General features: G+C 39.1%; 1 protein-coding gene across 3 annotated transcripts in view; it reads left to right on the forward strand.

The window, feature by feature from the left end:
* The window catches only part of TBC1D12 (TBC1 domain family member 12), a 65378-nt gene that overhangs the window by 19228 nt on the left and 21055 nt on the right, over nucleotides 1-25095 (forward strand). For all 3 annotated transcript variants that reach the window (XM_006147653.3, XM_014587538.2, XM_027771501.1), the window contains exons 3-5: nucleotides 17586-17668; nucleotides 22159-22276; nucleotides 23814-23920. In XM_006147653.3, coding sequence (XP_006147715.1) covers nucleotides 17644-17668; nucleotides 22159-22276; nucleotides 23814-23920 — 250 coding nt within the window. In that variant the 5' untranslated portion in view covers nucleotides 17586-17643. The remainder of the gene's footprint in view (nucleotides 1-17585; nucleotides 17669-22158; nucleotides 22277-23813; nucleotides 23921-25095) is intronic.

The raw sequence follows: 25095 nt of genomic DNA on the forward strand, positions 1-25095 counted from the left end.
GCACTTGAGCTCAACAGAGAGAGACAGAAAGTGAGAAATCATCCCCCAGGGGGATGGCCACACCACAATCTCTTCTCCTCTTGGGGTTCTTGGCATGCATGTACATATTCCTAGTGTGGGTTTCAGCCACCGGGTCCAGGATTCAAACCGTGGTCAGCCATGTGGGAGTTCAGCGATGTAACTGTTATGCCATCTGCTGGACCCAATTTTTATTATTTTTTTAATGATTTGCCAGAGGGTGCATGTACTTGCCAGAGAAAGGGAAAAAACAATCCTCAAAGGAGTGTGGTCACACTGCAATCCCTTCTCCTCCATTCCTCCATCCTATTGGAATTTGGGGTAGGTACGCATGTGCGCATGCACGCGCACACACACACACACACACACACACACACACACATGCATGGTTTTGAAGCCACCAAAGCCAGAATTCAAGTTGTGCAGTTGGTGGTGTGAGATCCATTTTCCTTAATCACTAGGTCATGGAACCAGCCCAAGGATTTTTTTTTTTTTTTTGGAGAGGTTTTGCTATAGGGCGCATGCGCTCACCAGACAGACAGAGAGATACAGATAGACAGAAAGCAAGACATCACCCCCCAGGGGGGATGGCCATGCTGCAATCCCTTCTCCTCCGTTGTCCTCTTGGGATCTTGGGCATGCATGTACACGTGCCTTGCATGAGTTTTAAGCCACCGGGTCTGGGACGTGAACCGCGGTCGGACTACGTGGGAGTCCAGTGACATAGCCATTACACTAACTGCTGGTCCCCAGCCCAAGGATCTTATCCTAAACTATAACTTTTTCTTATAGCACCCAGGAGTGCTGAGTGAGGTGTCAAATATTTCTTGATTGATTATATTCATTTAGCCTTTGATTTTTTAAAATTATTTTATTTCATCTCATTTATTATCATCATTATTATTTTGTTTCTAATTTGACCAGAGAAAGAGAGAAAGCAAATCGCCAGGCCGGGACCTGAACCCTGGTCAGTCATATGGGAGTCCAGCACCTTTAACCACCGACCCACCTGCTTGTCTCTAGCCTTTGATTTTTAAAACTGAAGAATACTGTTTTTTAGTTTACTTCTCTGGTCAGAAGAGTGCAAAAGTTGGGAACCAGCAGTTAGCGTAATGGCTATGTCGCTGGACTCCCACGTAGTCGACCGCTGTTCGCGTCCCGGACCCGGTGGCTTAAAACTCAAGCCGGGCGCGTGTGCATGCGTGCCCAAGATCCTGAGAGGAGAATGGAGGAGAAGGGATTGCGGCGTGACCATCCCCCCTGGGGGGTGATTTCTCGCTTTCTGTCTCTCTGTCTCTCTCTGTCTGGCGCCCCCAAAAAAAAAAAAACCCCCCAAAAAAAAAAAAAAAAAAAAAAAAAAAAAAAAAAAAGAAGAGTGCAAAAATAGTGACTTTTTTGGAAAAGGTCAAGAAACTTTCTGCACGTTGGTGTTTTTATGGTTCATTCATTGCGTGTAGTTACTTAGCAGTTACAGTATTGGAGCCCTGCTCTTTCTCTAAAAGTATGTATATAGATGGGAACCAGCAGTTAGCATAATGGCTATGTCGCTGGACTCCCACGTAGTCGACCATGGTTCGCGTCCCGGACCCGGTGGCTTAAAACTCACGCCGGGCACGTGTGCGTGCGTGCCCAAGATCCAGAGAGGAGAATGGAGGAGAAGGGATTGCGGCGTGACCATCCCCCCTGGGGGGTGATTTCTCGCTTTCTGTCTCTCTGTCTCTCTCTGTCTGGCGAGCGCACGCGCCCTATAGTGAAAATCTCTCCAAAAAAAAAAAAAGTATGTATATAGAATGTTTACTTTGAAAACTAATTTTCAAATTAAAAAAAATCATGTTGAGAAGATCTCATGTAGAGCGACCTGTAAAGTTCCATTTCCTGAACAACATTTAACTCCTTCCTGCAAATTATTTCGTGCTAGTCTAGGTGCTTAGGACTGATGTGTGGTATCCTATTTCTTCTCAAAAATCTTCTCTCAGGATTAGGACAACATAATCAGGGGGAACTGTACTTACAAAAGTACAAGTGTGAATCGTCAATGAAACAGTGCGTAAAGGGACCATACTCTAGTTTTTCATGACTGTGGTTTGAGACAGTTTTTTTCCTTAAGAATTATTGTATTTATATTCATTGTCATTATTATTATTATTATTATTTTTTGAGGTTGACCAGAGAGAGACAGAGAGAAGGAAAGTGAGAAAGCAATCCATCAGGTTCAGGACTCAAACTGCTGTAGTCAGTCAGCCATGTGGGAGTCCAGTCGCCTTAACCACCACCCACCTGCCGGCCCCTTGAGACATAGTTTTATGTTAACTTACAATCTGTGATCTTGTTTAGTTTTATATAAGTGATCCGGATGGCAATTACTGCTCCCTCTTTCTCTAGAATTCAAAACAGCACTGTCCATTATGGTACCCACTAGCCACATGTGGCCACCTATGTTTAACTTTAATTAATTAAAATTTAAGAGAGTCTATCATTTAGTCCCTTAGGTACACTTATTCCATTTCAGATGCTAAGTAGCCACATAGGGTTGCTGGCTGCTATAGAGACAGCGTGGAAGAAGAGTTCTGGCACTGTAGAGAGTTTTAGCACTGGTCTGGACCATGAGGGGCGGATATGAAGTTATATAGGGAAGAGATCTATGGAATAGTTAGAGCCTTAAATTCTACCTTTTTAATGAACAGAAGACCAGATCCTCTAAAGTGTGCCCTTAAGTCTAGCAAAGTCGTTTGCTGTGACTCGCAGAAAAGAGAGAGCAGAGATCGCAAATGCAAAGGCACTTACTTTGTACTGTGCTGGGAAACAGCATGTCACGTGAAGGAAATGATGAGCCCCATTTGGTGGAACCTAATCAATGGTTAAAAATCTTAAAGGTAGGGTTTACCATGAAAACCTGGAAATATAATCAACTAAGCTCTTTCTCTGCTGCTAATAAAAGTTTCTGAAAGTAAATGTAAAGTATAGGTATTAATCGAGTAATTGTATCTGAAGGGTTCAAAGTCCAATCAGGGAACTAGAAACCAATGTAGTAACTTGAAACAGAGGAACTCTAATAGAGGAATTCATTACAAGGTTATTACAAGGGTTAAAAAAGCAAAGAGGTAATAGAAGTTCAAAAAATTAGTAACTTTAAAAACATTTACTGCTCTGTGTTGGAGGAACAGGAAGGAAAATTAGTATTTCCCAGTCAAGATTGCTGCTTACTTGAAAACTAGATGTATGTTTAGATTCTTTTTACTTTTTTCTGTGGTCTTATTTTCTTTACAGTAAATAAAGTTTCTCTCTTATCCCTTCTTTTGAAATTATAATCATTTAAATTATAATGACAGGGTGTACTATCAGTGTTTTGCAAGGAATTACATGGAACCTATCATTACTTTTACCTTCGTGGTTCTACTGTAGGAAGTACTTAATCTGAAATTTTTGGACAGTTGAATCTTTTATTCTTTTTTTTTTTTTTTTTGCGTCCCGGACCCGGTGGCTTAAAACTCACGCCGGGCACGTGTGCGTGCGTGCCCAAGATCCAGAGAGGAGAATGGAGGAGAAGGGATTGCGGCGTGACCATCCCCCCTGGGGGGTGATTTCTCGCTTTCTGTCTCTCTGTCTCTCTCTGTCTGGCGAGCGCACGCGCCCTATAGTGAAAATCTCTCCAAAAAAAAAAAAAGTATGTATATAGAATGTTTACTTTGAAAACTAATTTTCAAATTAAAAAAAATCATGTTGAGAAGATCTCATGTAGAGCGACCTGTAAAGTTCCATTTCCTGAACAACATTTAACTCCTTCCTGCAAATTATTTCGTGCTAGTCTAGGTGCTTAGGACTGATGTGTGGTATCCTATTTCTTCTCAAAAATCTTCTCTCAGGATTAGGACAACATAATCAGGGGGAACTGTACTTACAAAAGTACAAGTGTGAATCGTCAATGAAACAGTGCGTAAAGGGACCATACTCTAGTTTTTCATGACTGTGGTTTGAGACAGTTTTTTTCCTTAAGAATTATTGTATTTATATTCATTGTCATTATTATTATTATTATTATTTTTTGAGGTTGACCAGAGAGAGACAGAGAGAAGGAAAGTGAGAAAGCAATCCATCAGGTTCAGGACTCAAACTGCTGTAGTCAGTCAGCCATGTGGGAGTCCAGTCGCCTTAACCACCACCCACCTGCCGGCCCCTTGAGACATAGTTTTATGTTAACTTACAATCTGTGATCTTGTTTAGTTTTATATAAGTGATCCGGATGGCAATTACTGCTCCCTCTTTCTCTAGAATTCAAAACAGCACTGTCCATTATGGTACCCACTAGCCACATGTGGCCACCTATGTTTAACTTTAATTAATTAAAATTTAAGAGAGTCTATCATTTAGTCCCTTAGGTACACTTATTCCATTTCAGATGCTAAGTAGCCACATAGGGTTGCTGGCTGCTATAGAGACAGCGTGGAAGAAGAGTTCTGGCACTGTAGAGAGTTTTAGCACTGGTCTGGACCATGAGGGGCGGATATGAAGTTATATAGGGAAGAGATCTATGGAATAGTTAGAGCCTTAAATTCTACCTTTTTAATGAACAGAAGACCAGATCCTCTAAAGTGTGCCCTTAAGTCTAGCAAAGTCGTTTGCTGTGACTCGCAGAAAAGAGAGAGCAGAGATCGCAAATGCAAAGGCACTTACTTTGTACTGTGCTGGGAAACAGCATGTCACGTGAAGGAAATGATGAGCCCCATTTGGTGGAACCTAATCAATGGTTAAAAATCTTAAAGGTAGGGTTTACCATGAAAACCTGGAAATATAATCAACTAAGCTCTTTCTCTGCTGCTAATAAAAGTTTCTGAAAGTAAATGTAAAGTATAGGTATTAATCGAGTAATTGTATCTGAAGGGTTCAAAGTCCAATCAGGGAACTAGAAACCAATGTAGTAACTTGAAACAGAGGAACTCTAATAGAGGAATTCATTACAAGGTTATTACAAGGGTTAAAAAAGCAAAGAGGTAATAGAAGTTCAAAAAATTAGTAACTTTAAAAACATTTACTGCTCTGTGTTGGAGGAACAGGAAGGAAAATTAGTATTTCCCAGTCAAGATTGCTGCTTACTTGAAAACTAGATGTATGTTTAGATTCTTTTTACTTTTTTCTGTGGTCTTATTTTCTTTACAGTAAATAAAGTTTCTCTCTTATCCCTTCTTTTGAAATTATAATCATTTAAATTATAATGACAGGGTGTACTATCAGTGTTTTGCAAGGAATTACATGGAACCTATCATTACTTTTACCTTCGTGGTTCTACTGTAGGAAGTACTTAATCTGAAATTTTTGGACAGTTGAATCTTTTATTCTTTTTTTTTTTTTTTTTTTAAGAACCAGACTCTTTCTAACCAGAGAGGCAGGTAGAATAGTTTGTAAAAAGGAAGTAAGAGACTTAAGTCTAGGATTTAGACTTAATTCTTATTCTCAAAAACCTATGTAAAGTGCAGCTTTGGACAGGGTCAGTTTGCAGGATTTAAGGAAGTTAGTATGTGTAGGCAGTTCTAGGAAGATTAAATTGATCTGGGCTGGGACCAGCAGGTGGCGTGGTGGTTAAGGTGCTGGACCCTCCCACATGCTCAACCACAGTTCGAGTCCCGGACCTGGTGACTTCCTTACTCACTTTCCCTCTCTCTTTCTGTGTCTCTCTCTGGCCAAATTAAAAAAATAAATGAATGAATAAATAAAAATTAAATAAATACTTCTTCTAAAAAAAATTGATCTGGGCATGAGGGCTACCGTCAGGGGAACTTAAGCAAGGTTGAAGTTGGGTGAAGTGCATGATGTTTTTTCACACTTTAGAGCATCGTCTTTGATGATCTGGTACGTCACTAAGCAATTATTAGGTTGTGGGGAAAGTCATGAAGTATTTTCCTCTGCAAAAATGCATCATGACTTTCCTAATAATCCAGTATATTCAACTCCAAATAAGGGACTCCCAAAATAGTACCTTAAATACATAAGGATTTATTCTTTCATATAGAGGCAGCCCAGAGTTAGGTAGTGCAGAGCTAAGTGGTACCTCCTTGCATCAAGGAGAAAGGTTCATCTCTCTCTGTTTTACTGTCTTCAATAAGTAACTAACTTAATTCTCATGCTGTCCTTGTGCTAGCAGTTGGAACAAGGTGGGAAAACAAAAGGCCTTTCAGCTGAGGCAATTCCCCTTTTATGAAGCCTTCCAAGAAGTTCCACAATCACTGTCCCTTTTATCTTTCTGGAAACAACCCTGTGTTCAAACCTAGATGCTAAGGAGGCATTGTGCCAAGAGAATGGAGAAGGGATTGTTCAAACCCCTGCGTTCTCACTTTCCATCCTTGTCTCTCTGGTGAGCACACAGGCCTATAGCAAATTAAAAACAAACAAACAAATATATAATATCTTTGGGAGCCATCAGCACAAAACTTTTTTTTTTTTTTTTAGTATATATGGTTGCCAGCTCGTGGCGTGGTGGTTAAGGCACTGGACTCCCACATGGCCAACCACCATTTTGAGTTCTGGGCCTGGTGGCTTACATTCCCACTTTCTCTCTCTGTCTCTTCTCTCTCTAGTGAGCACATGTTCCCTGTAGCAAACGAAATAATAATAATAATAATAATAATAATAATAATAATAATAATAATAAATAAAATTAAATAAATCATTCTTTTACAAATAAAAATATATACGTAGTTACTCAGCTCCTTGTTTCTCCTCAGTGGTTGACTAGGAGTGTCCAGCGGAGGATATTTTGGTAGTCTCCATTGCCGGTTCACATTGTGGACTATCGTTCTCTTTACTACAGATGTCCCTGTGGAATATGCGTCATGACTTTTCCGACAAACCAACATTTTCCTTTTGCCTGAAAGGTCTTTTAACATTTCTTGTATTGCTAGGTTGTTGGCAGTAAATTCATTTTCTTTTTGAGTCCTTTTAAGATTTTTTTCTTTCTCTAATTTTCCTCAATTTTATTATAATATACTTGGTGTGTGTGTATATGTTTGTGTGTGTTTCATCTTCCTTCTATTTGAGATTTGTTGAACTTAGCACATCTTTGCGTTTGTAATTTCTACCAACTTTAGAATATTTTAGCCATTGTTTTTTCAACTGTTTTTTTGCTCTGCCCCCACCTCCGTTTTCTTCCAAGGTGCCAGTTAAACATATCCTACGTTGCTTCATATTGTTCCACATCCCGCAGTTCAGATAGGTGTTCTCTTTCTCTTCTTGGCATTTTCACTCTGCTGGTTTTTTTGTTTAGTTTTCTATCATTATATCCCCAAGTTCACTGATTTATTTTCTTCATTAGTGTATAATCTACTGTCCATCCCATCTTAGGTCTCTTTTCCTTTTAGAAATAGTATTTTTCATCATGTAATTTTTATTTGGACCTCGAGTTTGTCTTTTCATTATTATTCTCATGTTGTCTTCTACCTTCTTGAGGGCATGTATGTGTGTGTATGTATTTAGTATGTTTATAGCAGCTATTTTTCATTATTATGTTATAATCGTTTTATATATGAGTAACTCTGTTACAATCTGATTGTGACATTCTGTATTGTTACTGTGGTTTGATTTTTCTTTATATTTTTCTGTTTCTGCATATCCCTGGTCACTTTTATTAGACACTAGACATTATGATTTGCATGGTTGGATCCTGGACATTTTTGGATTCTTTTAATGTTTTTTGGCTTTAGTTTAGTGTACAGTTATTTGAAATTAAGGACATACATGTCCTCAGTGCTGAGGCCATTCTAATGACTCTGTTATTTGAAGATTTTCTCCTCTGGCTGGTGTCATGTGAATTTAGAGAATGTTCTAACTATTTCTTTCTGGTAATTCTTTCCCTGGCCATAGTTTGATCACACGTGCACATAGGTCATTACTCAGCCAAAGGCCTGAGAGGTTCCTCTGTGACCCCTTTTTTCCTGGTTCTCTGATCTGTAAATTCTTGCTGTTTTGGACTTCCCAGCTCCAAATTGTCTCCTTAACTCTGAAGTCTTATGGATCTTGTTCATTACTCTCTTCTACCATGGAGGCCTGGACGTTACAGGCAGTAAGGTCAGGCACTTGTAGGGTTGTCCTGTTTGTTTTCTTTCTCACTGGGATCACTGCCTTGTGCTACCTGTTTTCTACTGTCCAAAAACTGTTTAATATATTTTGTCCATTTTTATAAGTATTTAAGGCAAGAGGGTAAAAATAGTCTCTCTTATTTTATCATGACCTGAACCAGAAATCTTAATCTTTATCCTTCTGGTACAACACACCTGAGGACTCTAACTTGAGAGGACAGGAAGAAATAGAATGTTTGTCATATTCTTTTCCCCACCCTAGCCCTGAAGAAAAGAAAAATTCGGAATCTAAAACTGCATGCTATTATATTTGGATAAATGGTAATATGCAAATTTATATTTACATATATCTAAATACTGACTCTGAAACCATTGATTTGATAAACCAAAATGTATCATATGTAAAGGATTAATTGATTATCAATTTTTTAGTTGGAACATTGTCTCAAAGTAAGTGGAAAGTACTGTTGCAGTTTGTTTTAAAGGTATACCTGGACTTGCAATATGGCTAAAGAATTCTGCAAAATATTTGCCTATGAGAAATGGAAACAAATGCTCACACAAAAACTTAGTATTAATATTTCTATTTTATATTAATAGCACCTTTACTAATAATAATCCCAAACTGGAAATAACCCAAATGTCCATCTACATAGAGTAGTGGAATACTATTTAGCAATTAAAAGGAAGATGTTACTAATACAACAGCAGGGCTGAATCTCAAAAATATGGTTAGCAGGACCAGCAGATGGTATAGCAGTTATGTCACTGGACTCCCATATGGCCAACTGCGGTTTGAGTCCTGGATCTGGTGGCTGGCTGGATCGTGTGTGCACGTGTGCATACATGTCCAAGAGCTTAGAAGGAGAATGGAGAAAGGATTATAGTATGGCCATCCCCTGGGGGGTGATTTCTCACTTTTTCTCTCATTGTCTCTGTCTCTCTCTTTCGCCAGCAAGCGCACATTGCCTAAGGCAAAAACCTCTAGACACACACACACACACACACACACACACACACACACACACACAAATATGCTTAGCAAAAAGAAGCTGAACATAAAAGAGTCTATACAAATTCTTTTTAAAAAAAAGAATTATTTATTTAATTTAATTTATTTATTATTTTAAAATTTGACCAGAGAGAGAGAGGGAAAGTAAGAAAGCAAGCCTGCCAGGTCTGGGACTCAAACCATGGTCAGCGCCACGTGGGAGTTTAGCGCCTTAACCACCATACCACCTGTTGGCCCCAATATATGAAATTCTTTAAATGGCAGCAAACTATAGTGATAGAAATCAGAAGTGATTTCATAGATGAGTAAGTACTGAGTGCAAAGGAGTCACTGGGAAACTAGAACGATGGGAATGTTCTGCATCTTAATTGATCTGTTATTTGTGCAGGAATACGCATTTGTCAGAACTCAGCATTCTACCCTTAAAAACGTTTGTTCATTTTATTGTATGTAAATTCTACCTGAGAGTTGGTATGAAAAGAAAAATCAGTTGAACCATTTGTCCTTGTGGTCAAAATCCTTAATAATGAACAACCCCTATGGGTCAAATTGAAGGTTTTTTTGTTTGTTTGTTTGTTTGTTTGTTAATTTGCTAGAAGGCATGTATACTTGCCTGAGAGAGGGAAAGTGAAAAAGCACCCCCGTGGGGGATGTTTATGTTACAATTTCCTCTCCTCCATCTCTCCCTCCTTTTGGGATTTTAGACACACACACACACACACACACACACCATGTTTCTCAGGCTTCCAGGTCCAAGACTTGAACCTTGCACTCAGCTATGTGGGATCTAGCTGCCTGACCCACCACAGCACCAGCTGGCCCAGAACTTTCATTTTCTTTTTTTTTTCTGGAGAGGTTTTCACTATAGGGCGCGTGCGCTCGCCAGACCGACAGAGACATAGAGACAGAAAGCGAGCAATAACCCCCCGGGGGGATGGTCACGCCGCAATCCCTTCTCCTCCATTCATTCTCCTCTCGGGATCTTGGGCACACACGCACACGCGCCCGGTGTGAGTTCTAAGCCATCGGGTCCGGGACGCGAATTGCAGTTGACTACGTGGGAGTCCAGCGACATAGCCATTACGCTAACTGCTGGTTCCTAGAAGTTTCATTTTTTAGTGATACTACTTTTGATAAAATTTCCATTTGAACTTCCAATGTAGAATCTTTTTTCCCCTCCAAATCTAACATTTCCCTGAAAATGTTGGCTTCTTAAACTTCTGTTCTTAAGATCTATAGAAGTTACAGAGAAAGCAGCTACTTCCTAGTACTGAAAATTGTTCAGCCTATGTTAGAGTCAGTATTTGCAGTGTCTGTCGTGAATTATGCAAACATTGCTTTGAATTGCATTCAATACAGCTGGTGGTGCAGGTCTTTACTTTCAAACTGATGAGTCCTGTTTTCACCACAAAATTAGATATCATTATAGCCTGCTCTGGAGAGAGAAACATGGGTTTTTGATATTAAAAGTGCATCTATCATCCAGTTACTGGTTTATTTGGAAATGACTGGTGACTGTTCTGCTCAAACTTAATTGCCCGTTTTGCAATGTATAGTCCATTCACACTGCTTCATGGACTAGCATAACAGCATTTGGCTTCTCCTTGTGCCCAGCATGCCTGAGTAAACCACAGTGATCTCAACTTCCATTTCATGTTACCTCTTAGTATGCATACCCAAACTATTGAATCCTTTTGGAACAGATAAATAAAGCAAAATGCAGACCATGATAGGAATTTGTTGCAATATGTTGGACTCATATTTGGCTGAATTTATTTAATGCAATTAATTTGGAAATAATTACTTTCTATTCTCCATTACTGTATAAATCAGAACAATTTTTTTGTAGTTTTTATTTTTTTATTTTTATTTTTTTTGCTATAGGGCGTGTGTGCTCGCCAGAAAGACAGAGACAGAAAGCAAGAAATCACACACACCCCCAGGGGATATGACCATGCCACAGTCCCTTTTCCTCCATTCTCCTCTCGAGATCTTGGGCATGCACGCACATGCACCCAGCATGAGTTTAAGCCACCAGGTCTGGGGCTCAAACTGCAGTCTACTACATGGGAATTCAGTGACATAGCCATGTGCTAACTGCTGGTCCCTATATCAGAACAATTTTGAGGTAACTAATGTGATGATGTGTTTTTTGTTTGTTTGTTTATTGTTTTTTTTTTTTTTTTTTTTTGCTATAGTGCACATGTTCTCACCATAGAGACAGAGAGAGGAAAAAGTGAGAAATCACCTAGGGAGGATAGCTGTGCCACAATTCCTTCTCCTGCGTTCTCCTTTCAGGATTTTGGGCATGCATGCACATGTGCCTGGTGTGATTTTCTTTTCTTTTGTTTAAGGTTTTTGCCATAGAGTGTGTGTGCTTACCAGAGAGATACAAAAGAGAGACAGTGAGAGGGAAAGTGAGAAGTCACTCTCAGAGGGGATGGCCACACCGTAATCCCCTCTCCTCCACTCTCCTCCTGGAATCTGGGGTGTGCGCACATACACACGTGTGCATACTCGCGGCCGATGTGATTTTCAAGCTCTCAGGTCTGGGACTTGAACCACGGCTAGCCATGTGAGAGTCCAGTGCCTTAACCACTACACTACCTGCTGGCCCCTGGATGATTTTTTCAAGCTGCTCATTTTGGGATTCAAACCGCAAAGTTGGTCATGTGGGATCTAGCTACTTTAATCTTTATGCCACCTGTTAGCCCACTAATCTGTTGTTTGGACTTTTGGTTTTAGTTTTTTTTTTTTTTTTTTAAGATTTTTTTTCCATAAAGTGTGTACACTTGGTAGAGAGACAGAGAGAGAGAGAGAGAGAGAGAGAGAGAGGGAAAGTGAGAAATTATCCTTGGAGGGATGGTCACACAACAATCCCTTCTTCATACTCCTTTCAAGATTTTAGGCATGCACACACATGTACCCAGTATGTTTTTAAAGCTGCTTGGTCTGGGATTCAAGCTATGGAGTTGGCCATGTGGGATCCAGTGCCCTAACCACCATGCCACCTCTGGCCCAGATTTTGAGCATGCACGCACATGTACCCAGCATGTTTTTCAAGCTGCTGGGTCTGGAATTTTTACCACAGAGTTGGCTATGTGGGGTCCAGTTCCTTAAAAACCATGCCACCTCTGGCCCACTAATACAGTGTTTTCACTTTTGCTTTTAGAATTTCCTTTTTAAGGTTTTTTTTTGTTTTGTTTTGAGAGGTTTTTGCTATAGGGCGTGTGCACTTGCCAGAAAATCAGAGACAGAGAGATAGAAAGTGAGAAATCACCCCCCAACCCCCGCCGCCCACCGGGAGGATGGCCACACAGCAATCCCTTCTCCATTCTCCTCTCAGGATCTTGGGCATGCCTGCACATGCACCCAGTGTAAATTTAAGCCACCGGGTCTGAGACTCGAACCATGGTCAGTTACATGGGAGTTCAGTGGCATAGCCATTATGCTAACTGCTGGTCCCCTTTTTAAGGTTTTTGCCACTGGGTGTGTGTGTGTGTTCACCAGAGAGAGAGAGGGAGACAGAGAAGAAAAGAGAGAAATCACTCTTTGGGGTGCTGGTCACACTGCAGTCCCTTCTCCTCCGTTCTCCATTCTCCTCTCAGGATTTTGGGCCCGCCTGCACATGTGCCTGGCATGATTTTCAGGCCACCAGGTCCAGGACTCCCACAGTTGGCCGTGTGGGAGTCCAGCACTTTAACCACTACACCACCTGCTGGCCCAGTGTTAATATGTTTTAATACAGCACATCTGAGAGACACATTATTCATGTGATCCCAAAAGAAAATGCTAGTAACTGGGTTTAACAATCTAAAATTATTGGCTGAAATATGAAATGTTTAAATATGTACAAACTTGTTGGAGCCAGCAGGTGGCATGGCTCCACAATTGGATCTAATTAATGAAGTTGGATCCTACACGACAGTTCAAATCATGAACCTGGCATCTTGAAAACACACTCTGAGGGGCCGGCTGGTGGCGTGGTGGTTAAGGGCACTGGACTTCCACATGGCTAACCGTGGTTTGAGTCCTGGACCTTGCTTTCTCACTTTCCCTCTCTCTCTCTCTCTGTTCCTCTCTGGTAAAATAAAAATAAGTAAATAATAAAGTTAAATAAAATAATTCTTTAAAAAAGAAAAGAAAAACACAGTGGACACGTGCATGTGTGCCCAAAATCCTGAGAGAAAACTAGAGGAGAAGGAATTGTGACATGGCCATCCCCCTGGGAGGTGATTTCTCACTTTCTCTCCCCCTCTCTCTCTTTGTCTCTCTTTCTCTCTCTCCACCAAGCACAGGCACTCTGTATCAAACTAAGATAATAATAATAACCACACATATATACATATATACACACATATATGTATATAGACATGTTTACACATACATTATGACTTAACTTGGGAGTGAGACCAAAGCCTAAACACAGAATTCATTTTTGTTTCATATACACCTTATACACATAACTTAGAGGTAATTTTATACAACATTTTTAATGAGTTTTGTACATGAAACAAACTCCGTGTACTTCGAACCATCAAAAAGTGAAGGTGTATCTCAGCCAATCTGTGGACAATCTGTGGCTGTTTGGCATCGCCATCATTCCTGACTGAATTTATATCCTCACTAATACGCAGCCATTTTCCTACACTTACGTACATGTAATTACTTATCAGTAAGAGATATGATATATCATTAATACAATAAAAAGCAACTTGTTCGAATTATCTAAGCAGCGCAGTAGTGTGAACAGAATACCCTGTATCAGTTGTTAAATAACAGTAACAGCAGACAGCGGTGGGCTTTCAGTCTTTGCCTATAACACTTTATGTTGATGAGGTTACCGCACAGACCTAGCTGTGGTGTCCATTGGTGTCCACTGCTAGGATGCTTTGCCTCACAGGCTCGGACCACATAGGAGGGCCAAGTCAACAGAAAGGCTGGACATGGTGCTATGTTCCGCAACATTTTGGGCGACTGAGGCAGAGGGAAATCATCATGGCAAGACCTTGTCTTTTAAAAATAAAAATGGGGACCAGCAGATGGCGTAATGGCTACATTGCTGGACTCCCAGGTAGTCAACTGTGGTTCAGGTCCCAAATCCGGTGGCATAAACTCATGCCAGGCGCGTGTGTGTGCGTGCCCAAGATCCCAAGAAGAGAAGGAGGAGAAGGGATTGCAGCGTGGCCATCCCCCTGGGGGGTGATTTCTTGCTTTTGGTCTCTCTGTCTTTCTGGTGAGCGCAGGTGCCCTATAGCAAAAACCTCTCCAAAAAAAAAAAAGTCACTGTATACTCTATTTTTAATTTTTAAAGATTAGATACATTTTTTTTTCTTTTTTAAATTTGGAGAGAAACAAAAGGAGAAGAGAGTAGGTGAGAAAGCGTTCCCCATGGGGGATGGCCATGCCACAATCCCTTTTCCATTTTTCCTCTCCAGACTTTGGTCACACATGCACATCTTCCCTGTTTTCCAAGTAGCTGGGTCCGATTGGCCTTTGGGATTCAGCTGCCTTAACTACCAAACCACTGGCTGGTGCTATTATATATTTTAGGTGAGAAGAAACTTTATAAGCAGTGAGAGACCCAGAAGTGGGTCATCTAGTGGTGAAGAGGCATTCTGCTGGATGGCTTTTAGATTTTATAAACCACCGTAGGATTTCTTGGTCTGTTATGATTGCGCGCTTCTCTAGTCCTTCAGTAAGCCTGGCACAGCATGTTGTCTTCGGGCATGTTTTTTGCAGTGTTAACATCATCTTTATCATCACTATTGTCACGGTCACCTTGATTCAGAACTATTTTGGCTGTCACCCTTGGTTAATGAATGAACAACAGGAACCTCACAGATGTTAAAAACTTCAATAGCTATTTTTTTCCAGCTTTCTGATGGACTCTAAAGATGTATATTTTGCATGTGTAAGGAGGTCAGACATATATCCTTTCCTTCCCTTCCCTCCCTCCCTCCCTCCCTTCCTTCCTTCCTTCCTTCTTCTTCTTCTTCTTCTTCTCTCTCTCTCTCTCTCTCTCTCTTTCTTTCTTTCTTTCTTCTTTCACTTGCCAAACAGAATTTTTCAAAGTTACCACCTTGCTCATCATCACCACTGAACATAGTCACAGCCAGAGATTGTGCCAGGCATGCATAGCGTGTCTTTAGTCAGCGTCCCAAGTGTTGGCAACAGCATATATGGCATCTTTTGTGTTAAACTTTTTTTGAAAGCCTTCCACAATGAAATCTTTGTTCACTTCTGCCAATATTGCTGTTTAAGAAAGTGTTTTTATGGGACCAGCAGTTGGCATAATGGCTCTGTCGCTGGACTACCACATAGACAACTGCAGTTCGAGTCCCAGACCAGGTGGCTTAAACTCACACTGGGCACGTGTGCCTGTGTGCCCAAGATCCCAAGAGGAGAATGGAGGAGAAGGGACTGCGGCGTGGCCATCTCCCCTGGGAGGTGATTTCTCGCTTTCTGTCTCTATGTCTTTCTGGCGAGCGCACGTGCCCTATAACAAAATCCTTTCCAAAAAGGAAGTGTTTTTAAGTTCACTTGTAATTGATCTGAGAAGATGACCTTGGGCACATGGCTGAATTAATGAAGTTGCATTTGGGTGGAAGTACATGGCATAAGTATTATTTTTGATGAGGATTTCAGCTGAAGGATGAGCAGAATAGTTGTCAAAGAATAACAAAATCTTTAGTTCCCATCTAGTCTAGCTTGTTTGTAGTAAGCACGAGCTGCTGATTTGAAACATGAAACCAAGCAAAAAAGAAGTGCCTGGTTTTGTTAGCATAATAACGGACTGATATGAAATTCACTCCTTTAAAACAGCAAGGGTGCACGCTTTGTCCTGTCACCGCTAGTTTACACCTATGCTGCATCAGCATCGGCACATCCCAGCATGGCTCTTCTGTGTTTGGCATCCTTAATTTCTGTAGGGACTGTCTAGACACCTCAGCTGTGGTCAGTGCTCAAACAGTGATGTTTCCTTGGAATTATCGGCTTGTTCTGGTGTCAGGTTTTAATTCGTTATGACCTCAGCAAACTTGCCAATACATTCCTCTACTTTGTGATCAGCAGATGCTTTATAACCACAAATGTTTGAAAATTTGACAGTGTTTCTTTTATATTTCTGCAACAGCCTCTCATATTCACAGGTACCTCCAATTTTTAGTTCTTTGTGCTAGATCTTTGCTTGTTCCATGTTCAGCATACCATTAAGTGGCATGTATTCCTGCAATATTGATGGATCCACTCTTTGAACACAAAACTGAGGTCTTCATTTGTAGTGTTTTAATATACGTCATTAACATCTCTTTATCATTTTCAGCTTAGAACTTCAACAGTTTATTCTTCTGTTTCTTTAGGTCACATTCGGTGGTCATTCCGACATCACACTCTGCTGTAAGAAGTCTCATGCTTACAGTGCCGTCCAGTTTCTCCAACAGCTTGCCTTCTGTGCTATAAACAAACATAAATGCTACCTCTTTTTCTATAACTGTAGGGCTACCTGCAGGTCATTTTGACATTTTCAGTATTATCTTTACATCATAGAGTAGAGAATAAACCAAATATCCACAGTAAGTAGTGCACGCAGGTGTTGGCCCTTTGTGGGACATCACAGGGATCCTGCCATCGGCACCTGTGGCCTACTCGTTGCCATTTTGTTACCCTGTGGGGGTGTGAGCATGGGGGAACCATGGAGAAGATAAAGTGGGGTGGGAAAGTCTTCTTTGAACTCTTGGGGACACTGAATAAACTATATGTTGTATACCTGTGTTTTGACTGCCACTTGTCATGTGAGGTCAACTATAGAATTTTTCACTTATAGTGACATATTGACACTCAGAAAATTTCAGGTTTTGGAGGATTTGGGATTTTAGATTTTCAGGTTAATGATACTCACCCTGTATTAACATGGATTTTGATTCTGTTCTAAAATGTAGACAGAGTTCTTTTTTCCCTTTCACTCCCTTGAAGTGTAAAACGAGATTAGGTTAGAAATTCTTTGTAGTTGGGGCCGGCAGGTGGGGTGGTGGCTAAGGGTGCTGGACTCCCACATGGCTGACCACTGTTCGAGTCCTGGACCTGGTGACTTGCTTTCTTACTTTCCCTCTCTCTCTCACTCTCATTTTCACTCTGTCCCTCTCTGGTCAAATTAAAATAAGTAAATAAATAAATAAAGTTAAATAAAATAACTTTTCTAAAAAGAAGATATTCTTTGCAGCTAGCTGTAAAATAAAAGAGTTAATGTATTTAAAACTTAATCTTTTGGGGCCGGTAGGTTGGCATGGTGGATAAGGGTGCTGGACTCTGACATAGCTGACTGCGGTTTGAGTCCCAGACCTGCTGGCTTGCTTTCTCACTTTCTTTCTCTCTTTCTTTCTCTCTCCTCCTCTCTGGTCAAATTAAAATAAAAAAGCTCAATAAAGTAATAACTTTTTAAAAAGTTAATCTTTTAAAAATTGACTTAAGTAATTTTTTTTTTTTTTCAGAAATCTTCCTGCTAAATATGTGGAAGAAGCTTTACGTCATCGACAAGAGTATGATGAGATGGTGGCTGAGGCTAAAAAACGAGGTATAAAATTTGACTCTAAATGACATTGATAATTTGCTGATTTAAGTAGGAAGATGGATTGTGAAATTGATCATATGTCTTCAACATGATACTAATTTCATATATTTCTCTACTGTTTTTACATTTAAGTTTGTTCTTCAAGAGGAGTAAAATGTCATAACAGGATTATAGTTTTCTGCAAGTACTTTTATAAAACTTGTATGAGGAGAAAGGTAATAGACTGACAAATTTTGAAATTGTAGGCATAATACTTAGACTACTCCTACTGTTTTTTTTTTTTTTTTGGTAGGAACTATTTAATTTATAAAACTATTATTGTTATTATTATTTTGAACTTGTTATATGGCACCTGTGTTCACCAGAGACAGACAAAGAGAGAAAGAGAAAGTGAGAAAGCAAGCCGCCAGGTCTGAGACTTGAACCACACTTGGCCATGTGGGAATCCAGTGCCTTTACCACCATAACACCTGCTGTTATCTTAATTTATAAATGTTATCTTAATTTATAAATGAAGATGTTATTCATGAGTTTCACTTTTTAGAGTTTTGGCCTTTTGATATGTTAAAGTTCATTTACATTTAAAAAAAATTATTTACTTTATTTTATTTATTCATTTATTTTAATTTGACCAGAGAGAGAGACAGAGAGAGAGAGAGAGAGAGAGACAATGAGAAAACAAGCTACCAGGTCTGGGACTCAAACCGTAGTTGGCCATGTGGGAGTGTCTAGCACCTTAACCACCACGCCACCTGCTGGTCCCTTCATTTACTTTTTCTGTGAGTGATAGCGACAGAAAAACAGGAGACATCACCCCCAAAAGGGTCCTGACGCTGCAGTCCACCTCCAGGTCAGCTGACGCTTCAGCCAGCTCCAGGTCATGGACATGCATGTGCCCAGTGTACTCAGGGAAGTCTCTGGCCATGACCCTAGAACTTTTCCCTGTGGATCAGCTTCTCAGAGTGCTATGGTTTACAGGTGTGTCACCATCTAACCACCTGATATTTTATAATTCAATGATTTTAATACTTAAAGTAGATTCCTATATGGTTGTGAGAATATGCAAAGAATAAGCAAATAAAATTTGCTTTTATGATCTAGGAAGTCTCTTCAGCGCTCCAGTTGTGTTATTTGCTCAGGCACATAAATATATTCATACTTATTCATTCTTCACACAAAAAAATGATAGAAAGATAATTTAGTAATATTTATTTACTGGCCATTGTTAATTCAGGATAGACATATATTTTTAGAAAATATTACATACCTGTACCTAATTCTAATTCTAGACCCATTTGCTATTTTTTTAAAAAATTATTAATTTATTTTTATTTATTATTTAAAATTTTATCTATAGGATACATACATTCATCAAAGAAAGAGAGGGAGAGAAAGTGAGAAAGCAAGCTTCTAGGTCCAGGACTCAAACCATTATTGGTCATGTGGGAGTCCAGCATCTTAACTACCATGCCATCTGCTGACCCCTAGGTCCATATGTTATCAACAACTGATAGTTTTTTCCTATGACTTAAGTGAATGTAATATTATAATATGCAGTTCTGTTTTATGGTACTCTTTTGAAAATGAAGTTACTTCTTAAATGTTAGAGTAAATATAGGATGCATAAGGCCAGTTCATCTTTTCTAAGGGCCTAATTAATTAGGTGTTATTTTATTTTAGAGAGAGATTTTTGCTAAAGGGTATATGTACTTGCCAGAGAGACAGAAAGTGAGAAATCACTCCCACGTCATTGGCCACAGTGGGGATGGCCACACTGCAGTCTCTTGTCCTCCATTCTCCTCTTGGGATTTTGGGTACATACACATACACATGTGCCCAGCATAGGTACTCCAGGTGTGAGTTTTAAGCCACTGGATCTGGGACTCAAACCATGGTTGGCCACATGGGAGTCCAGCGATGTAACCATTGCTGGTCCCAAGTTGAGTTTATTTGATTTGGATAGGTTTTTGCTATATAGGGTGTGTGCGTGTGCCAGAAAGACAGAGTCAGAGAGACAGAAAGCGAGAAATCACCCCCCCAGGGGGAATGGCCATGCCACAATCCCTTCTCCTCCATTCTCTTCTCAGGATTTTGGGCATGCACGCACACGTGCCTGTTGTGAGTTTAAGCCACCAGGTCTGGGACTCAAACTGCGGTCAGCTACATGGGAGTCCAGCAACATAGCCATTACACTATCTGCTGGTTCCAAGTTTATTTTATTATACACAATTAGATATATTTCTAACATACTCAGGGCAGGTGGCATGGTGGTTAAAGGGACTGGATTCCCACATGGCTGACCATGGTTCAAGTCCTGGACCTCACGGCTTGCTTTCTCTCCCTTTTCTCTTTCTGTCTCTCTCTGGTCAAATGAGAAAAATAATAACAAGTGGAATAAATAAATAATTCTTATAAAAATATTTCTAACATAATCAGTAAGTTTTTATTGACTCTTAACATCGACTTTACTATTTGATTACTATTTAAGATAATTTTGGGGGCTGGCAAATGGAGTGGTGTTAAGAGTGCTGGACTCCCACATGGCCAGCGATGGTTTGATTTCTGGAACTGGCAGCTTGCTTTCTCACTTTCTCTTTCTCCCTGATCAAATTAAAATAAATAAATAAAGCTAAAATAATTTTTAAATAATTTTAAATAAGTAGATCCTTAAAATACGATATGATAGAAATGATTTTGGGGAAAATCAGAAGGCCACAGCTTTAATCATTTGATACTATTTAGATATGATATAGAAGTACTGAGGTTTGTAATATGGTCAGTCAGGACAACTAAATCTGGGCTTTCAGGTTTCTTCAAGTTTTTGTTTTTGTTTTTAAGCAGTGGAATCTTCTTCCAAGAAATCTTAAATAGAATCCGAATACATAGAATTCTTAGAAAGTGGAACCACTTAACTTGGCTTCCTGCTTGCCCTCTCAGGGTAGTTTCGGAGGCATACGTGAAATGGTTTGAAAAGTGTGGCTAACTGATTTCTGAATCCTCACTGGTTCTAAAATTATATATGATTTTATACGCTACTCTATATTTGTAGCATATAAAATATACTCTCTCATGTTCTAAAAGTGTAACCTCTGATTTCTACAAGTGTGTTATTATATGTGTTTGTTGGGGGGGGTTCAATTTCAATCTAACTGGTAAATACCATGTTAAAAAGGGTCTATGGGCAAGCAGGTAGCATGGTAGTTAAGATGCTGAACTCCCACATGGATGACCGTGGTTTAAGTCCTGGACCAGGCGGCTTGCTTTCTCATTTTCTCTCTCCTTTTACCTCTTTTTTTCTTTCTCTCTCTCTGTCTGTCTCTGGTGAGCACACATGACTTACAACAAATTTATTTATATATTTTTAAATAATTATTTAACTTTATTGATTGATTGTAATTTGACCTGAGAGGGACAGAGTGAGAATGAGAGAAAGAGAGAGAAAGAGAAGGCAAGCTGCCAGGCCCAGGACTCAAACTGCAGTTGGCCATGTGGCAGTCCAGCACCCTTAACCACCACACCACCTGCCAGCCCCAGCAAATTTAAAATAGTAATAATAATAATAATCATAATAAAACTATGTAAATAATTCTTTTAAAAAAAAGAACTTATATACTAGCATGTCATTGGTTAAATTATCTTTTAATGTTATGTGGTTTATGTCAGGAGATTCATAAACCCCTTTATGAAAAAATAGATATTGATTAGGTGCTCATAGTTGTTTATATTGTACATAGTTAAGTCATAACAAATTTCACTTCATATACTAAGTAAGTGTAAATAAAAATACATGAAGTGGGGGCTGGCTGATAGCGCAGGAGTCAAATGTGATGCTCTGTGAGGCTGACTGACCTGGGAAGGAGATGTCCTGAGCTCTCTGGGTCTGTGCATGCCCATGGTCTGGGGCTGCCAGGGAGAGGATCAGTGTCAGGACCTCATTGGAGGTTCTTTCTCTCTCTCTTTCTTTCTCATTGATGGAAGAAATACATTTAAAAACTTAAAAAAAAAAAAAGAAGTATTTGATATAGTAATTATTAATATTTAAATTATTTTTCTAGCCTTCATTTACTTTTGTAAACTAGAGATCTTATTTTAAAATTATGTTATACTATGTAGTTCAAATCCTAACCCCTGTGATTTGAAAAACATGTTGGGCACATGTGCATGTGTGCCCCAAATCCAGACAGGATGGTAAATGACAGAGAAGGGATGGTAGCATGATCGTGTCCCATCGGAGTGTGCTTTCTTGCTCTTCCTCTTTCTGTCTTTAGGGAGCATATGCGCCCTCTGGCAAAATAAACAAAATAAATAAAATTATGTTAATCAAGTTCATTTTTTTCCTTTTCCCCCTTGCTTTCATCATTTTCTCCTTCTCTCCCTTCCTTCCTCTTATCTGAATATTCTTTTTGAGAAACTTCTTTTGTAGAGTTAAATAGGAAAAGGGTGTTTTGAGCATGTTCATTTGTATTGAAATCATTTTTACTTGTTTAAAACAGAAATTAAAGAAGCACATAAAAGAAAAAGAATAATGAAAGAACGATTTAAACAGGAAGAAAATATTGCAAATGCAATGGTAATTTGGATCAATGAAATACTCCCCAACTGGGAAGTAATGTAAGTAAGCAGACTTTCCCTGAATTCCAGTTTATCTCCAAAGAACTCACGTTTCCAGTTCTGTATTTTTATTACTTCCTGTATGCTTTGGCTAAGCTGTATTATTAACCAGTTCCTGAAATTTCCATGTCGATCTCTATGCCATTGCTTTCGTAAATTCCTCAGTTTCTAATACATACTTCCCTTGCTTACCATCTTCTGTGCTGAAAAAATCTTACACCTAGCCTTTGATACCCATCTGACGTGCTTGTTGATTCATGAAACTTTTCACCTCAGTTGCCGTATCTTCTTAGTTCTAACATACCATCAATTGATATAATAGCACTATTTATATAATAGCAAATTTGAGAAAACACAATATTAAATATGTACATACATTGTAAGATGCATTTATTAGTATTATAGTGATTTTAAAATGCTTCTCATAATCAAGGAAATGTGTTACATAAATAACCTTTTCCTTGCGTAAATGCCTCATCTTCATACTTTGAGTCTAGTATACTTCTTTTGCCTTTTATTTTTCCTTTTATTTTTTGATAATATTTTTGTAGATACCATATCTTCCCCCTGCACTGCAGTGTAGGCGATAATCATCTGTAATACCAAGTGTACAATGTTGATAGAAAGCTTGTTGATATTGGCCGTGTGACAGATAATTACATTAGACTCTTTACAAAAATATTTGGATTTGGTTCTTACAAATTTTATAAGACATGTATATTTTTACTCCCATGTGTTTTATAGGGAATCTCAAGGTCAGAGAGGTTAAGTGATTTGCCCAAGGTTATAGGATTAGTGAATGGTTCAACTAGATTTGAACTCAGGTTTATCTGACTCTGCACCCACTCTCTTTCAGCAGACTACACTGCCCTCAAAGATTAGGCCCTTATCTAGTATATTCTTTGTGATTTTTTGTTATTGAATTGGCAACATATTTTTATATCCCTTTTATCCTGCGTTTTTCACTATTGCCACGTATTTCTGATACTTTTATTGTATCCTTGGTATAAGTGGCATTTATTTATTTATTTATTTATTTATTTATTTATTTATTTATTGGAGAGGTTTTTCACTATAGGGCGTGTGCGCTCGCCAGAGAGACAGAGACATAGAGACAGAAAGCGAAAAATCACCTCCCAGGGGTGATGGTCACGCCACAATCCCTTCTCCTCCATTCTCCTCTTAGGATCTTGGGCACGCACGCACACGCGCCCGGCGTGAGTTTTAAGCCACCGGGTCCAGGACGCGAACCGCGGTTGACTACGTGGGAGTCCAGCAACATAGCCATTACACTAACTGCTGGTTCCCTATAAGTGGCATTTATAGAAGGCAGTTATCTTTGGATTACTGTTATATCTCTTTGGGGTACTATATATTTTGTAAACTTTGAAACCCAAAGGAAAGACCGTATTGCTTACTTTTCTGTATTCTTAAAAATCATTTACTCACTTGGCCGTAGACTAGGTAAACCATCATGCAATTAATATTTTCGGTATAAAAAGTAACTTTCTCCTTTTTTCTCCTCCTTTAATTCTAGGCGTAGTACAAGAAGAGTTCGAGAATTGTGGTGGCAGGGATTGCCCCCTAGTGTTCGTGGGAAAGTTTGGAGTCTAGCTGTAGGAAATGAACTAAATATCACTCCCGGTTTGTATTCTATGTTCAGTTCCTCCCACACATTCAAATAGCCATCTCCAGAGTTACAAAGCAGATTAGTAGAGTGGCCATTTAAAAAGCATTACCATATATGTCATTTTAAGAGCATGCTCCATTTCTTCCCCTTCCCAAACTTGGTATGAATTAACAAGTAAATTACCATATTTCATATAAATAAGATTTATAGTTTTTAAATTTAGTTTGTAACTATCAAAAACATTCTTGACATCTGAATTTCATAAATGTAGGTAGTTTCAAAAACTTCTGGGATTCTGTGGTGGCAGTAGATAAGTCTGTATAGAAAAAAAAAGTGCAATTGTGAAAGGACTTCTTTACTCAAACATAGATATTGGGAGAAGAATAGAAAACTCTTATTTCTTTTATTCCTACTTGACAGTCCTTTTGAATTTTTCGTAGTTTAGAAAACAGAAAAGGAAACAAGACTTGAAAGAATTACTGTCCTATCTTCTTCTGTTTTTAAAAATCTTAACAGATAATAAAATGTAGTTTCAATGAATTAAAAACCACTTAGAGAAAATTAGGATAATGTGAACTAGAGGAAAATAAATAGTTAATAATAAAAGGTGCTAAATCAGTTTGAGTGAAAAAGATAATACTAGACAGTGGTATTACAGAAGGACTTAAGAACACCAGTATAGTAACAAAAATACGGTTACTGTGACTTCTACAATTTTTCTTTCCATATTTATTGAAAACAAATTCAAGCAGTAATGAAGTATTCTAACCTGTATTCCTGATCCTACTGTAGCACTGTTAATAATTTGGTATATTTTCTTTCAGATCTTTTTTTCTTTTCTACATAACATAGTGTATATCTACATATACTTTTTTTTTTTTTTTTAAGGTTTTTGTCATAAGGCAGATGCGCTCGCCAAAGAGACAGAGAGGGGGAAAGTGAGAAATCATCCCCCATGGTGGACGGCCATACCACTGTCCCCATTCTTCCATTCTTCCCTTGGGATTTTGAGCATGCATGTACATGCACCTGGTGTGTTTTAAGCTGCTCAGTCTGGGAGTCAGACCACAGTTGACTACCATGTCACCAGCTGGCCCCTTCTACATACACTTTTTTTTCCTAGAGAGATTTTTTTTTTTTTTTTTTTTTTATAGGGCTCATGTACTTGCCAGAGGGGGAGAGAGGTGAG

The sequence above is a fragment of the Tupaia chinensis genome, unplaced genomic scaffold, assembly GCF_000334495.1.
Source record: "Tupaia chinensis unplaced genomic scaffold, TupChi_1.0 Scaffold000217_1, whole genome shotgun sequence".
Classification (NCBI taxonomy): Eukaryota; Metazoa; Chordata; class Mammalia; order Scandentia; family Tupaiidae; genus Tupaia; species Tupaia belangeri.